The 16,479-nt window shown below is 35.5% G+C and overlaps 1 protein-coding gene across 1 annotated transcript in view; it reads left to right on the forward strand.

Annotated features, from left to right (window-relative positions):
• TMEFF2 (transmembrane protein with EGF like and two follistatin like domains 2) overlaps positions 1-15,511 on the forward strand; it is a 255,675-nt gene extending 240,164 nt beyond the window's left edge. The window contains exons 8-10 of the mRNA XM_032755106.2: positions 8,250-8,373; positions 10,755-10,913; positions 14,152-15,511. Of these exons, the coding sequence (XP_032610997.1) occupies positions 8,250-8,373; positions 10,755-10,913; positions 14,152-14,248 (380 nt within the window). The 3' untranslated portion in view covers positions 14,249-15,511. The remainder of the gene's footprint in view (positions 1-8,249; positions 8,374-10,754; positions 10,914-14,151) is intronic.
• Positions 15,512-16,479: the final 968 nt, after the last annotated feature.

The raw sequence follows: 16,479 nt of genomic DNA on the forward strand, positions 1-16,479 counted from the left end.
GAAAGAAGGAAGGAAGGAAAGAAAGGAAGGAAAGAAAGAAAGAAAGGGGAAGGAAGGAGAAAGAAAAAGAAAGAGAAAGAAAGAAAGGAAGAAAGAAAGAAAAAAGGAAGGAAGGAAGGAAGGAAAGAAATTGTTTTTTAGAGTAGCAATAGAATCTAGGTGGGATAAAGAGTCAGAGTCATAAAACACAAATGATAAATAAGATATGAAGGCCAGATGTTGTCATGTATTTTTTAAGTTCCTAACTATCATAATGTACATATCACACTGGAAAGAGCCCTGACTTCAACAGCAATTCTGTTTACTAGTTGTATAAATTACTAAGACAAGTAATTTAACCTATTTTAACTTTATTTTCCTAATCTATAAAAAAATGGAAATTTTATAAATCTACCTTGAAAGGCTATACTAAGGAATACATTTTGACCATGTTAAGTAAGTATTAACACAATGGTGGTCCTGTTGTAAGATTCTCAAGTAATTAAGGACATAATTACTATCATCTTGTCTTAAGAATATGTTTTCTTGGTTGTCTTTAGAAGATAATAAGCAAAATCACTGAGAGACAACCAATACTTTAGCATATGGATACACAACACATAGCATAGTGCCAGACACATAATAGCTACTCAAGAAATATTCATATAATAAATTACTGAAAGACAGCTTTGGTGTTCTATCTGTGTTATTCAAACCTTTGCTTTCACTATATTCCAGTAAATGCTCTAGCCTCAATCCTCTTCACTCTCTGCCAGTTAGTCACTTCAGGGTCACAGAAGAAAACAGATATATCACCTGAGGAGGTTTGTCTTGACTATTTATCCATTTCTGCACACGCAGCCTACAAAGAAGAAAATTGCTTGGCTCACATGGCCCATAAGACTAGAGTAGATGGGACCTGACCCGTTGCTTCTTTCTTCTGTTACTTAGTGTCATTTTCAGCATTGTCACCAATGACGCTCACTAAGAAAGGATGCCTAGATTAACCACAAGCAAATAATTTTCGCCAAAAATGCATATATTTAGTTCAAGACAAAAAGGAATAGAATAAATATATCCTTAGCACAAAATGGCTTCCCATGGCATTTTCTTTCTCTCAAGTTTATAGCAAACTTTGTCTCCTGAGAGCAGCTTGAAAGTAAGGAGATGCTGAGGAGAAAACTCAGTGGGGAGAGCTGCAACAAATTGCCCCAGATAAGCTTAAGGCAACTCCAGCTCTGGACTCCCAAGAGGCTAATGAACCATAGATTCCTACCTCTTCCCAAGGCCTGATACTTACAGAGATGTTGTCAAAGACATCTAAAGTTCCATAAATTACTGTATTTTTAAAAGGTCTTCAAACCAAGTCCTGTAAACCGATAGGAGTTACCCACTTGCTGAGAGTTAATAGGCTCTTGACTGAGTGTTGAAGTTTGAAAAGGACCATTAGAGACAGAACACAACTTCTCCCAGCGGCCTGCTCTCTTCACTCTTCTGAGGGCTCTGCCATATAAAGCCAGGCAGGGCATTGCCGAGTCAAAAAACAGAGCAAACAACTAAGGAGCTACTTATTTTGCTCTTAATAATAAAATTTTTTGAGATCCAGGATTTCTAACTAAATCTATATGAGCCTTGTTATGCCAAATTATTGGATTATAATTGTATTTGGATGTCAAGTGAAAATGTTGCATACAAGTTTTTCTCCCAAGATTTTACAGATTTTTCAGTATTTATCTATGTAAATATATTACAAATAGAAACTGAGTTAATAAAAGCCCATGCAAATAATCATGCACTATTGTTGCATTTCAATTACTCCAGTCCCCAAATTACTATGTATATTTCAGATGCTGGTACTTTTTCCAATTTAAATTCTAGCAATCCCTGAATCATGTCATCAAGGCCTTGCCTGAGAATCCAGTAACATGAAAATTAGTTTTCTTACACTTTATTTTAATTTTATGTTCAATAAGAATATTTATAGCATATGCAAGCAATGATAAGGATAATCACTTTTCACATTTTATATTAGTGCCTATCAAAGGTGGAATGAAGAGGAATTTCTGTTTGTTTGCATCCATCCTGTTCCCAACCCATACCACTGCCTTACTAGCAAAGTTTCTGATCCAAGTAGTTTCAATTATTTTTCTGAAAAGAATAGAATAATGTCCAACTTGCAGAAGAAATGTTAAATTTGTAGCAAGAATGTTGAAGGACATGGTCTCTGTTTTGAAGAGTTATTTTCTAAGTCTTTAACAGAGATTAAATAACAAGAATGTTATGACTGGGTCTCTGCTCTTTACAAAACTTGAGAATTGATTGTATCCTTAAATTCTCTGTGTCCCTCATGCTAGGCTGTCACTTTTAACTAGCATTTTTATTTGAGTCTGTGTCCCAGAAGCTTTAAAAAGGAGAGACTCAGCTGGGTGCGATGGCTCACGCTTGTAATCCCAGCACTTTGGGAGGCCAAGGCAGGCGGATCACGAGGTCAGGAGATCGAGACCACGGTGAAACCCCGTCTCTACTAAAAATACAAAAAAAATTAGCCGGGCGTGGTGGCGGGTGCCTGTAGTCCCTGCTACTCGGAGAGGGTGAGGCAGGAGAATGGCGTGAACCCGGGAGGCAGAGCTTGCAGTGAGCCGAGATTGCGCCACTGCACTCCAGCCTGGGCGACAGAGTGAGACTCCGTCTCAAAAAAAAAAAAGGAGAGACTCTTCTCATCTACTCATATGTGCCTTGAAGAAACTATGACAGCAGGTGAGGTTATTGTGGAATCTGTTAAGTTGCAGGAACTCAGACTTCATTACATTCAGAACCCATTCAATAGGAATGCTTTTCTAGTCTTTAAAAAACTTGGATTGCAACTCAAGCTAGATATGAGGTTTTACTGCCTCATATGTTTATACCTGATAAGATAAGGAGAAGAAATCATAAGAATTGTATATCTTCTTTGAAACCAACTCTAACCAACAATGGGGACAATCATGACTTTATTTCTATATTTATAATTTATTTCTGTCCCAGGCACAATGTAAATATAAGGAGAACAAAACAGTTTTTTCCTTTTCTAGTTAAATAAAAGTAGTTTCATTTTGCTTTGGAGAAATGGCAGTAAGTAGGGGGAGGGTAAAATTAAGTAATTACAAAAGGTGTGTAAGAATATGAATATTTCAATACTGGAGTTTCCCTCTACTGTCATTACATATAAAAAATAGCAAGATTACATAAATACATTCAAAATTGAAAATTTTTGTTTTCTATAAAAGTATGACACATTTTGTGGACCAACAGCAAAAGATCGTTGAAAAGATAATACACCAAACTGTAATACTCACATGCATGTGCATGTCAAGATCATATAGGATGTTAAAGCATGATTTTAAAAATTGAATTTAGGTCCACTAAACAAAAGAAAGGCAATACATTACATAGTAAAGGTCCTCTCTGCTAGAATGTCTGAATTATAGACACAGTCAAAATTCAAGATATTTTATACCCTTTCAAAAGGTAACATGTCCCATAATTAAGGCAAAAGTATTTTGCTTAATATATATAAATAATGTCCCTATTTCTCTACATCTTTCTCCTAGCATATCAAAAATAATATTCTCTAATAAATGTTAGTAAATATTCATGATTAATCATAAGTAAATATTAGCAATAGAAATGTGACTTTCAGAATTCAATGAACTTAGAGCTCTGAAATAACCTAATCGATATACACTAACAGTCTACAACATCCCTGAGAAATGGCCACACAGCTCCTTTCAATACCGCCAGAAGCCCACTACTTTACAACGGAACTCATTCTCCTATTGAACAGCTCTAGTTGTTTAAAAATATGCAGTGGAGATCTGCCCACCTAAAACATCCACTAAATTCCTGATGTTTCCTCTAGTTTAGGATCTTTTCAGTTTTCTCAGAAATGCTTACACAGAATCAGACTCTTCTGGATGAATCAGTGGCCTAAGAATTTGCGTACATTTGAAATAAAGTCCTGATTAAAGTGGGGCATTACCAGAGAAATATCATTTGACCAGCCCCCAAAGGCCTCACAGACTGTAGTGAACAATGGGTAGGGTCTAGTTCTGTGGTCTATACAGCAGAAGTTTGACCTTACAAAACTTCAGAATTGAGTGGGATGAAGAAAGTTGACATGTGACCCCCTCAAAAAATAAACAGAAATTCAGAACTAGTCAATTCTCTCAAATGAAATATGTGACTGTTAAATGGGTAAGATATTCATGTTGTTTTGTCAAAGCTATTCCAGTATGATGGCTACATAGAAGTCAAATTATTTTAAGAATGACTAGACAGTAGAGCATCAGAACAAGAGAAATGGGTTAACCGAATAAATATTTAATAGCATCAGAAACTAATAACCTGGTGCATCTATCTCTGCACCTGGGACTCTGGGTTTGCTACTTTAGGCTGGTTTTTTAAGACACACCAACTTGGGCTGGGTGTAGTGACTCATGACTGTAATCCCAGCACTTTGGGAGGCCGAAGCAGGTGGATCACTTGAGGCCAGGAGTTCAAGACCAGCCTGGCCAACATGGAAAACCCCCATCTCTACTAAAAAATACAAAAAGTTAGCTAGCGTAATGGCACATGCCTATAGTCCCACCTAATAGGGAGGTAGAGACACAAGAATCACTTGAGCCCAGGAGGTGGAGGTTGTAGTGAGCCAAGATCACGCCACTGCATTCCATCCTGGGTAGTAGAGTAAGACTTTCAAAATAAAAAACAAAGACACACCAGCTTGGAGAGCACTTGGATAGATAATACAACTTAACTTTCAGAACTTCTTTGGCCAACCTTTAATCTTTGTCCAAAGGAAAACATTCTCTTTTTTAGAAATATGGACAGATTTAGTCAAATTTTACACTGTAATATTTCTCCTTTGATCCATAATGTGTTCCTTTGATAGATTAATTATCTAAACAACATCTTATTTTCAGCTTTTTAGGGAAAGGAATACGGGGCAATGGTAAACACATACACACACACGCATGTACATACTGGACTGTATTGATTTAAGTTGGAAGTGCTAAATCTGGCTTTGCCCCCTTTCTACCCACTTAACCCTACTTGACTTGCAGTAAGGTAAGGCCTCACCATTTGCCATTCTCTTTAGCTTTCCCTATTTCTTTCCCTGCAAGCACCAGGGTAGAAACAATATGAGTAGCTGTACTATAGAACAGCCCACTTCAATAGCTCTTGACTGAAGTGTTGACTAGCAATGGGCATGGAGCCCTATTAGCTCTGCTGCAGATAACTCAGATTGTATCAGAAATTGTTTTTTCAAAGGGTCAGGAACTCTCTAGAACAAACCATTTGTAAACATTTAAACAGGAAACTAGTTGAGGATTTTAAACACAGACATGAAGAGTTTCTACCATAGCCTTTTATCTATTTTAGAAGAAAGAGCACAACCCTTAGATTAAACCTCTTTTAAAATGGAGGACAGAGAAATCAATGTCTAAATCATAAGCTACTGAGGGAAACATGCGGACTTCCAGAAATACATATTTTATATAATTTACAATGTTTTAATGCTTTGTTATTGCTTAATACCTACTACACATAAACATTAAGATCACAAACACTATGGTTCATATACATGTTTGTTTGGATATTAGATTTCTGTGTTTCTACTCTTCTTAATATACTAAAATCTCATTTCTAAAATATGTCTATTGCATTACTAGCAGTGGTTATATATTCAGGTTTTCAATCAACTGATTTACTTGGTTGGATTGACTATAAATTTGTTGACATATATTGATGATTCCTCATTTTCTTGCCCAGAGATCATTTCTTCTACTCATTTATTTTCAATCTCTCTGCTTTCTTATTTGACAGTATCCTATGAGCAGCATAACAGAGCACTCCAAGCTCATAAGGAATAGCGTAAACTAATTAGGAGATTTTATGATGGAAACTATTCCCTGCCCATGTGATCACCCTGGCTGGATAATGAACCTTATGAAAATATCCATCTCTTACCACACTAAGGCAACAGCCTCATTCAAACAAGCTCTTATTTTTCCTTTATACTTCAGTTCATAATTGTGAATATGGCACGAATCCAGAAACAAACTGTCAGTATGGGGTGAGGTACAGTGTTAAAAATAAAATAGCCTAAAAACTGGATTTTCACTTTAAAAAATTCTTGATATTCTTTTGTAACTGACAGAAAGAAAAATAGTCCTAATAAGATGTGTTTGAAAAATACTATATCTGAAAAGACAGTGTATAACTGAAATTTAGGGAAGTCACAGAAAATTTCCCTGCATGCAGGTGTTCAGAAGCACTGAGGGGTTACTAATGAACCCTAAATAGAAGTGTCGAATAGTTTGTTATGGGAAGAAGGTCCAGAAATAAAAGTGAAAATCAGAGCTGGTTCATTACACCAGCAGTGTGACTGGCAAACCCCACTGCTAAAGTCTCCTTTGAACAGCAGGTGCATGGTTTGATCGCTATAGTGTGTAGCCCCCGGCCCTGGCACAGAAGGAACACAGCCTCCTCCATGGGTTCACGAACTGCCTTGCTTCCATTTTGGTCACACGTTCCCATGTGGGAAATTTCACCCAACACTACCCACTTTAATTTTGGTGTATTTGCTTACTGCAGTTGCACTTGCTACCAAAAACATTATACCACAAAATTCCAAAGTAACTTCAAAGAAGAGGGAAGAAACCAAAAAAGGTCTATACGTTCTTAGTTTTCTCCATGGAAGTAGTTTGTTCAGTTTAATAGCTGTTATCGATGTGCAAATACTGTAATTCAAACAAAAAAATCACCAACCATCCTAGCTAAAGAGACACAGATAAGAAACAAACTAATGATTTAAATGTCATCTACAGGCTCTCTAGTATACTGATGGTAAATCCCTTACAAATTTGGGTGTGTAACATAAAATATCACCCATCATAATGATGCATATAAATATCTCTACACAAGAAAGCACTATACATATTTTACAACTTTTTTCAGACTTTAATGTTTTGCAGATAGCATCTGGATCTTAAAGATGTATAGATATTTTGCGGCTCTGTTTAATCATAAATAATACATTTGTCTGATTCACTAATAGCAGAGGCATGTTTTTTTCTTCTGATGAATATGTTTATCATCCGTGACTGCTAATAATAAAACCTATACCCTTATATGGAAATAAAGCATTTCATAAAAATAGGAATTCATTTGCCGTTTTCCATTACTGCTGACTAATTACTAGGGTGTTGAAGAGTACCTTCAGATTGAAGAGTGTCTTCAGATTGAGTTCATAAAAGCTATATTTCTCATGTGTTTGGGCAGAAATTTTCAAGAATATCATATTTCAGATTTAGGGAAAACTCAAGGCAAAAGTGTTATCATAAAATGAACATATTAAGACTCAAAAGACACTTAAATATGGCATTACAAATATGAAGCAAATGTTTTTGGACTAACAAAGGTCAAAAAAATTCAAATATCTATGAAAACATGGCAAAACAAGTAGAACATGTTGTAATGGCAGGCAAAAGTATTCATTTTAGAATCCACATTTATTCTTTATCATAAGTTTAGGTTTCACATGGCATTGTTAATACAGGCCAAATATGCATTTAAATACACTTACAGTATTCAGTGTATACTATGTGAATATCTACATAAGTGATTTTGAAATAACGTTTTCTTATTTAATAGTTTTGGCAACAAAAAAAAAGTATGGATGCTAGTGAAAATCATGTTTGCAGTAGATTTTAAAAGGCTGAAAGAATACATTTGTTGAAATTTGCATTCGGTTTGGAAAATGTGTGTTTAACAATTGAACACGGCCATATTTTAACTTTTAAGCTCTCGTATTGCGAAAGTATCAAGGTATTACAGCAATTTACTCTTAAGGACATTATGCTGGGCTTTGAGATTTAAAAAATAGGATATTTCTTCTTGGAGTATTTCGTGATCAATGTACGGTCCCTATGTGAGGAAAATTAAAGCTGTCTGACAAGTCCTAGAAACACCACTAGCTATTAAAGATGTAGAAAATTGCATAAAAGCATAAAAGCACTGGGTAATTTTGCAAATTTCATCTCTAAACACAATGGTAAAGACGTCTGTCTTCCAGTTCTTTCTTCCTCTTATTTCTGAAGCATAGCCCTTTAGTTCTTGCCCTTTTAAATATCTCTGCCTACCATAGCTTTGCTTCTTAATGTACTGGTTGATCTTACGAGGCTAAGAAAGTATTTACAGGGGGTGCTTACTTTTATCTGTATTCACAGAGAATGCTAACAAATTAGAAGAAAGTGCCAGGGAACATCACATACCTTGTCCGGAACATTACAATGGCTTCTGCATGCATGGGAAGTGTGAGCATTCTATCAATATGCAGGAGCCATCTTGCAGGTAACATTTTTACTCGTAAGAATAGTTAATATATAAAGTTAATATGCAGAAACTAAGTTGTAGATGTTTATAGAAAATTGGTCGACATTCTTCTTGAATGGGTGATCAGCAACAAAACTTTTCTCTGCTTCTTCTGTGCATGTATGCACACACACACACATACTCACACAAGCATTCACACACTAAAAAAAAAACAAAAATATGTGCACCTTATACACTCAGGTACTATATAACGCATTACTAAACTCTTCTAGTAGAATTTGAAATTGTACTTTGTGCATTATAAGCTCCTTAAAGGTACGAGTTCCTCCGTATTACTATTCTTTCTCCTGAACACAGAATAGTTGCTCAATAAGTATTTATTAGACAAATGAGTGGATGAAGCCCTATGTATATTAGATAGCATAGTTGCTTCTCAGAGTTCATCTTTTCCTAACTCCTTCAGGTCTTCTCATAAATATCATCAATCCTTGTTTTGCCAGGCATTCACTATTTTCTATACATCTGCTCTCCCATGGAGCCGTGCAAAGTGAAATCATTAGCTATACCTCCACAGTTTCAAACTCAGTAGAGACACAAAGAAATTGTTTATCTGGATTTAGTTTATAAATATAAATACTGGCCAGGCATGATGGCTCACATCTGTAATCCCACATTTTGGGAAGCCAAGGTGAGAGGATCACTTGAAGCCAGCCTGGGCAACAAAGGGAGATCCTATCTCTAAAAAAAAAAAAAAATTAATTAATTAATTAATTAATTAAAAATTAGCCAGGCACGGTGGTATGCACCTGTAGTCCAGGAGCTACTCGAGAGCTGAGATGGGATGATCTCTTGAGCCCAGGAGTTCAAGCCTGCAGTGAGCTATGGTCACACCACTACACTCCAGCCTGGGCAACTGAGCAAGACCCCATCTCATATATATATATATATATATATATATGTATTTAAATATATATATATGTATATGTATATGTATTTAAATACATGCTGTGTATTCATGTCTAAAATATAATTATTTCAGAGATGGCAAAGCCAAAATGAAAACATAATTTATTTTTATTTTTATTTACATTAAGTACAAGTGACATATGATGAAATAGGTTGTATTTTCATTTACAACAGAAGATTTCTCTCTCTCTCTCTCCCACTCTTCCTCCCTCCCCCCTCCCCGCCCCCCCCCTAGAGCTGTCTTCCTTTCATGTTTTCTCTCCACAAAATATACTAGCACAGGCCTTCAACTGAAGTCAGGCAGGGTGAACAAAACTGAGAAGTTACTCCTGCCACCCCCTCACTCCCCAGCAGTGTCATTATTATTAAACCCTTCCTGATGGAGAGAAAAAATTTCTCAGGATGTAGTTATGAGAAATTCAAAGTGAAGTAATAGAATAGTTCCACAAAATCAGTGACATGTTGATCCTCTTTAAGTATTGTTTTCTTATGAGCTATTTTCTCATTTCATTGACACATGCTAATTTTCATATGTAGATTGTCTACCTGAGCTTTCCGTGAGGGTTGAGTGAGAGAGGCAACATTCATTCTCAGATGAACAATACCTCGTCTTGTTTTGCAGAACTATGTTGCCTACATCATACTTACCTGTCACCGAGGCTGGTGGCGGTGGCGGACGTCTAAGTGCGCCTCCTCTCACCCATTCTCCCGCCTCAGCCTCCGATAGTGCATGCCCGGCTAATTTTTTGTATGTTTTTAGTAGAGACGGGGTTTCACCGTGGTCTCGATCTCCTGACCTCGTGATCCGCCCGCCTCGGCCTCCCAAAGTGCTGGGATTACAAGCGTGAGCCACCGTGCCCGGCCCATACTTACTTTTTTCTAACAAAATTTGACTGTATCATCGGCAGATGATTTTTTTGACCAGAAAATTAATGACTCATCCTGTAACTCTGATCCTAATATTTACATTTATTCTGACAATGGCATAGAGAATGTTTCATCCAAAACAGACTAATTTTTGTACCCATGTCATCAGAAACACATATTTTTTCAAGTAAACATGTTGACTTAGGTTGATTAAAGAGCAAATTAAATAAAATGTAAAGCTCACCTTCCAGAAAATATAGAAATAACAGTCATTCCTGGACATGTATTATCTCTCTATACTGTCGCCAAAAACAAATTATCTAGTAATCCTCCTATCTTTGAAATTATTATCATAAATGTAAAAAGAAACCACATATCTGATAACCGAGAAACACAAAGACATCTTGTTGAAAATAAGTAGTTGAGAGCCATAGCCACAAAGTAATATTTATTTAGAAAAGGACACAAAAAGCCCTAATTCTGTGATGAAAATAAATGCCTATCGATTAACTTATAAAAATGAATGCAGCAGCTACAGGTAACCTGGGCACTATAATTTCTTCCAGGTGTGATGCTGGTTATACTGGACAACACTGTGAAAAAAAGGACTACAGTGTTCTATACGTTGTTCCCGGTCCTGTACGGTTTCAGTATGTCTTAATCGCAGCTGTGATTGGAACGATTCAGATTGCTGTCATCTGTGTGGTGGTCCTCTGCATCACAAGGTCAGTAATAGCACTTAGTGGCTACCCAAATAAAGGGATATATTGTTCCTCTTTTATTTAATCAGATCCCTCCGAGTTGAGTTCCTTCATGGACTCTGCAGCCATCCATTCTCTATGAGTCCTATGTCCTTAGCATAAGAGTATTTGAATAGCCAATGGAGTGGTACAATAGCATATTGGGGTGGTACAAATTATTTTCCTTAATTTTGCCTGATGATAAAGATTACTTATTTTACCTACTTGAATTAGTATCCTTATCTATCTGGATTAGTATCCTTATGTATCCGAATCAGTTTTAACATATCTTGGTATAATAACAAACACATTTTTATCTTAGATGACAAAATAGTTTTCAGTTACAAAATGTAAAAACACAAGTAGTTGTACTTTTATGGTAAATGAAAACCTTAGATACAGAAAAACATGCAGCAAATATCACAACAATCTTTTATATCAAATTCCCAGCCTAATCAAAAGGTAATTGTTTCTTGGAGAATCAGGTTAAAAGACACAGGGGTTTCCTTTAGTTTCAACAGAAAAGAAAACCATGATTAATTAGCAATGTCTGACGTTGGGCTTGGAGTAAAGGAATGAGGCCAGTACTTGCTTAATTTCATTTGCATGCAAACCAGTGGTAACCAAGAATTGGACTTTAAGCCAAATGCGTATCATTTATGTTCTGTGTAACCAGAAAAGTCACTGAAGATAGTCCTTACTGACTTGATTTCACTCTTCTATAAAAAGTTCCAAGGAAGTTTTTAAGATTTTCACCAAATTCACAAGGCGTTTAGACTTTCTTCATTTGTGCAGCCCTCCAGGAAATCAGAATGTTTGTCTAAAAATTGTTTTGAACAGATACAAAAATAAAGTATCGTATCTTTAGAAAATAAGGGTCATAATACATTTCAGTATGGTATTGCACTATCTTCTTTGAGGACAAGTGTGGCATTTGCTCTTGAAAAAGACAAAATATGGTTCATAAATCCTCACCTGGCCTAAAGGCTTAAGGGAAGATCACCGACTAAAGCTTTGGGCTGCTCTAGGCCGAGTTGAGTTCATCGACTTGACTCTCACGTTTAGATGCCAAGTGATTATATTAAAATAGATTCTGGGGAACATAAAGATAATAAGAAACCAAAAATACTGCATATAAAAAGAAAAAGAAAAGAATCTAAAACATAGGAGAAACTATGCCATATTACTCTAATATCTAGCCAATATCAGTACATGAAAAACAAAACCTATATTTAATGGATATAATCTCAACAATTTGATTGCTACTTCGACTACTGACACAAATGCAAAACTGTAAATACTTTAGCTCATGTTTTCAATTCTGTTATGAATCACAGTTGCATTCCCATACATAATAAAAACAACAGAAATATACAGGGTCCTTTCCTCACTAGGAATTGTGTAAGCACATATTATGTGTGTGTATCGTATATGTATATACACATATACACACACATATATGCACATTTAATAACATTACAAAGATGAAACAATTATCTCCACTTTCAAGACAGAGACCCTAAGGTAGAAGTTGGCAAATTGCTGACTTCACACAGCTGAGCAACAAGGGCAGAAATGGTGTCCAAGTGGCCTAGTGCCAGAGCCTGGACACTTCACCATGCTCATACTGCACCGTATCTGGTAAGGATTTTGTGTATTCTGATGCTCAAGATTATCTAAACTGAGCTCCAAATTAGAGTAAGCTATTTTTCCAAGGCATATGGACTTATCCATTTTCCGTGTTATAATAAAATAAAAGCTGTCCTCAATTTATTGGCTTTTGAGGGGAAGGCATAGCACATAAACTAAATTAGTATTTTGTAATGCCTTTTACAAATCTGCCTTAAGACCACCAAACCTTCTAGAGCCTTTCCAGGATTCATACTAGTCAATAAAGCACACCAATTCCCAGTGTGGATTCATTTCACTCACTTGAAAACATTCTGCTCTGAAACCAGACTTTCCAACTAGGCTATCTGTCTCCAAACCCCAGAAACCCTACTTTCCTGATGACCTGCCCACATTTGTCTGTCAAGACCTATTTCAAAATAGGTCTTGCTAAAATATTTACAAAATTGCAACAAGCAGAAGTCCTCCCATTTCCTTTGATTTTTCATCTTCCTCATCTGGTTTCTCCTGTCTTCTACATCTCTCTTCTATCTCTTCTCCTTCTTTCTACTTTCTTTTTTTAAAAAAATCTTTTCTCTTTTGCTTCACTATTTTAGCCAAACACCTGCCCTGCTCCTAAAACACCACGTGTCACAAAAAATATGGACATTTGGAGACATGTTTCAAAATGAAAAGAGTTGCCCTGTTGAGAAGTTGGATTTTTGATCTTTTTATCTCTAGCTGCCATTTGCTGGGAATGTGATTTCAGCTCCATGTTCACTTTAACAGATCTATCCTCCCTCTAAAACTATACATATATATATATATATATTTATATACACATACATACACACACACATATATACATAAACCCACATATACACACGTGATATATATGTGTATGTGTATTTATATATTTTTATATATTCTGATACTTCACAGATTATTATAATAGAATTGTATATGAACTTTCCATTATTCTCATTTGCATAGTCAAAGCACTTTTTGTTGCAAGAGAAAAAAATCAGACATTTTCAGATAATTTGACTGAATATTAGATTTTTATAGATGCTAAATAATTGGTACAAATTTGTGTCCCTAATTTATACTATTAATGTACAAAAATGATATTAGGCTGGTCCAAAACAATATTCCTTTCCATTACATATCAGATATTAACAGTTGGTTCATTCTCTGGTTTGATAGGATTTAAACTCATAACATTGAAAAGTCAATATAACATTCATTCCTAGGACATTTGAAATATGAAATTGTTGAAGACCTTTAAAGTGAGATAAAATGGGCTCATGACTTGCTTGATTGCATTGTGCTGAGTCATTCTTTGTGCCTTAATGAGTAAGCAGTTAAGGACAAAGTAAATGTCTTCCTCTTCAACTTCTGCCTGTGTTCAATTCCCAACAAAAACTTAAAGACAACTGCACAGAGAAGCAAAATAATAACTTTTCCAAAATAATCCAAGCTTCTACTAATCATAAATTCTTTTATCTGAAATACTTTAATAATTTGCTTAGTCCACATCTTTACTCCGTGATTGTAGGACCAAACTTTAGGTAATAGCATTGGACTAAGATTTGTAAACTTTCCAACCTTCCAGGAAATGTCCCAGAAGCAACAGAATTCACAGACAGAAGCAAAATACAGGGCACTACAGTTCAGACAACACAACAAGAGCGTCCACGAGGTTAATCTAAAGGGAGCATGTTTCACAGTGGCTGGACTACCGAGAGCTTGGACTACACAATACGGTATTATAGACAAAAGAATAAGACAAGAGATCTACACATGTTGCCTTGCATTTGTGGTAATCTACACCAATGAAAACATGTACTACAGCTATATTTGATTATGTATGGATATATTTGAAATAGTATACATTGTCTTGATGTTTTTTCTGTAATGTAAATAAACTATTTATATCACACAATATAGTTTTTTCTTTCCCATGTATTTGTTATATATAATAAATACTCAGTGATGAGAAAAAATTGGCATTCTTAAATTTGCGGTATCTCATAACTGTAAATATAATCAGACTAGTACAATCTATACAACTACCAATATTTCATGTTTCTTCTCATCTTGAGACAGCACATTAGTTTGTACAGGACTCAGTGGCTAGGTTTTGAGTGATTCCAAGATCAAGGGAAATGATGGTTATTGGAAAAGAGAAAAAATAATTTACTTTATATCGAGTGAGGATAAAATATTTCAGATCTTTGAATCATCTCTATTTCATCAACTTTCTTCCCTGGTCTTCCATTTTCATCCCTAGAGCAGAAAAATCTCTGGCATATAAACTAAATAAAAGAAGAAGGGGAGGGAAAGTGTTTTATAACTCATAAAGGAGAGGGAAAGAAAATATTGGTTTTTATTGGGGAAGTAGCTTAGAATCCCCCAGTTAAGTGCATATATCTGAAGGATACTGAACAAGTTACATAATAGGTATACACAGAGTAGCAAAATATATTCCATTTAGGTGGGTGGAATTACCAGGGGAAAAACGTAATAACACCATTAGATGTGAAACACCAAAATCGTGAATTCTCAAAAGCACCATACAATATTCATAGTATACGGTTCTTTGAAAAGAAGTTAGAATCACAACCCATACCCCATGAATAGCTTTATGGCTAATGCAGCACCATAATTTGTAATGGAACTAAGATGATGACAGTATTTCATGAAAACAGAGATATGTTTTGAGCATATTTATGTGGTGAGGTAAGAAAGAAAATTAATCTTATAGCATCTGAAAGACCTCACTGGGAAGTTGGTATGGATTTTTGTTTGATTTGTGCATACAAATAGGTATCACAACTTGGTTTGGAAAAAATAAGCTGTGAAAATTCTCCAGGAATAAGATGAAAATAAATCAATTATTATCATTTAGCTCTGCAAAGCTTTCCATGGCTAACACAGTAAATTTAAATAAAGCTCTCTTTGTCTCCTTCAAATAACCTGTGCGTGGACTTTAGAAAAAAAAGGACACTCCAAATATCAAATCAACATATTCTGAATATAAAATATTCAGTGAAAAATTATTTTCTGAAGTGATGTTTAAAATACTCATTAAAACATAAATAAAGGTGATTATCTAAGTAGGATTTAGGACTCTGAAAAACCTGGTTTTCTAGATTAGTCATCACTGTGTAAAGTGTGACTCTATTGGCATAACCATCACTCAAATGTTCCCATAAATCGGCCCTGTACCACCTGTACAAGACGAGTTCCTTTTCAACTTCTTCGTGGAAGTTTAGTTTGGTTAACAGATAGAAAGATGTAATGAGCCAGGGTCTCCTTTGTAAGATACTTGTGACAAAGAAACCCTTCCTCCTCATAAAGGAAGAGGAAAAAATGCAACATCCACAGAGATTTATAGAGATTAAAAGAAACAATTCCACTGACTCTTGCTTGTAGGAGGGTGAAATGATTTGACTTGTTAGATGTGGATGCGTTGCTGTATGTGAATTTTTATCAAACGATCATAAACCTAAGTCCTTGGAGTTCATAGTACAATACACTCTTGCCCATTTCCATGCTCACCCAACCCATGAAGGAATTCCTTTTAAAAGATGCATAACAATCTTAAGTGAGCACATACTACGTGCCAGGCACTATTTAAGGTCCTAGGGAAATACAAATAAAACATGGTCTCTGCTTTAAAAAAAAAAAAAAAAAACTCACAATCTAGAACTAACAGATAATCACCCAGCCTCTACTGGCATATTTCTGATAATTCGGAATTTCATCCTTGGGCAATTATAATTTTTCAGACAATTCTTTCTTATATCAAGGTGATGCTTATTTCTACATGGTTTCTACCCAGGGCTCCTATTTTTTCTCTTAGGAGCAAAGGAATAATGACTTATGTATTTAAAATAAAAAGACAGAAATCATGTTTTCCCATTCACCCCACAGCCTT

This window comes from Hylobates moloch, unplaced genomic scaffold (genome assembly GCF_009828535.3).
Source record: "Hylobates moloch isolate HMO894 unplaced genomic scaffold, HMol_V3 SCAFFOLD_1, whole genome shotgun sequence".
In the NCBI taxonomy this organism is placed as follows: Eukaryota; Metazoa; Chordata; class Mammalia; order Primates; family Hylobatidae; genus Hylobates; species Hylobates moloch.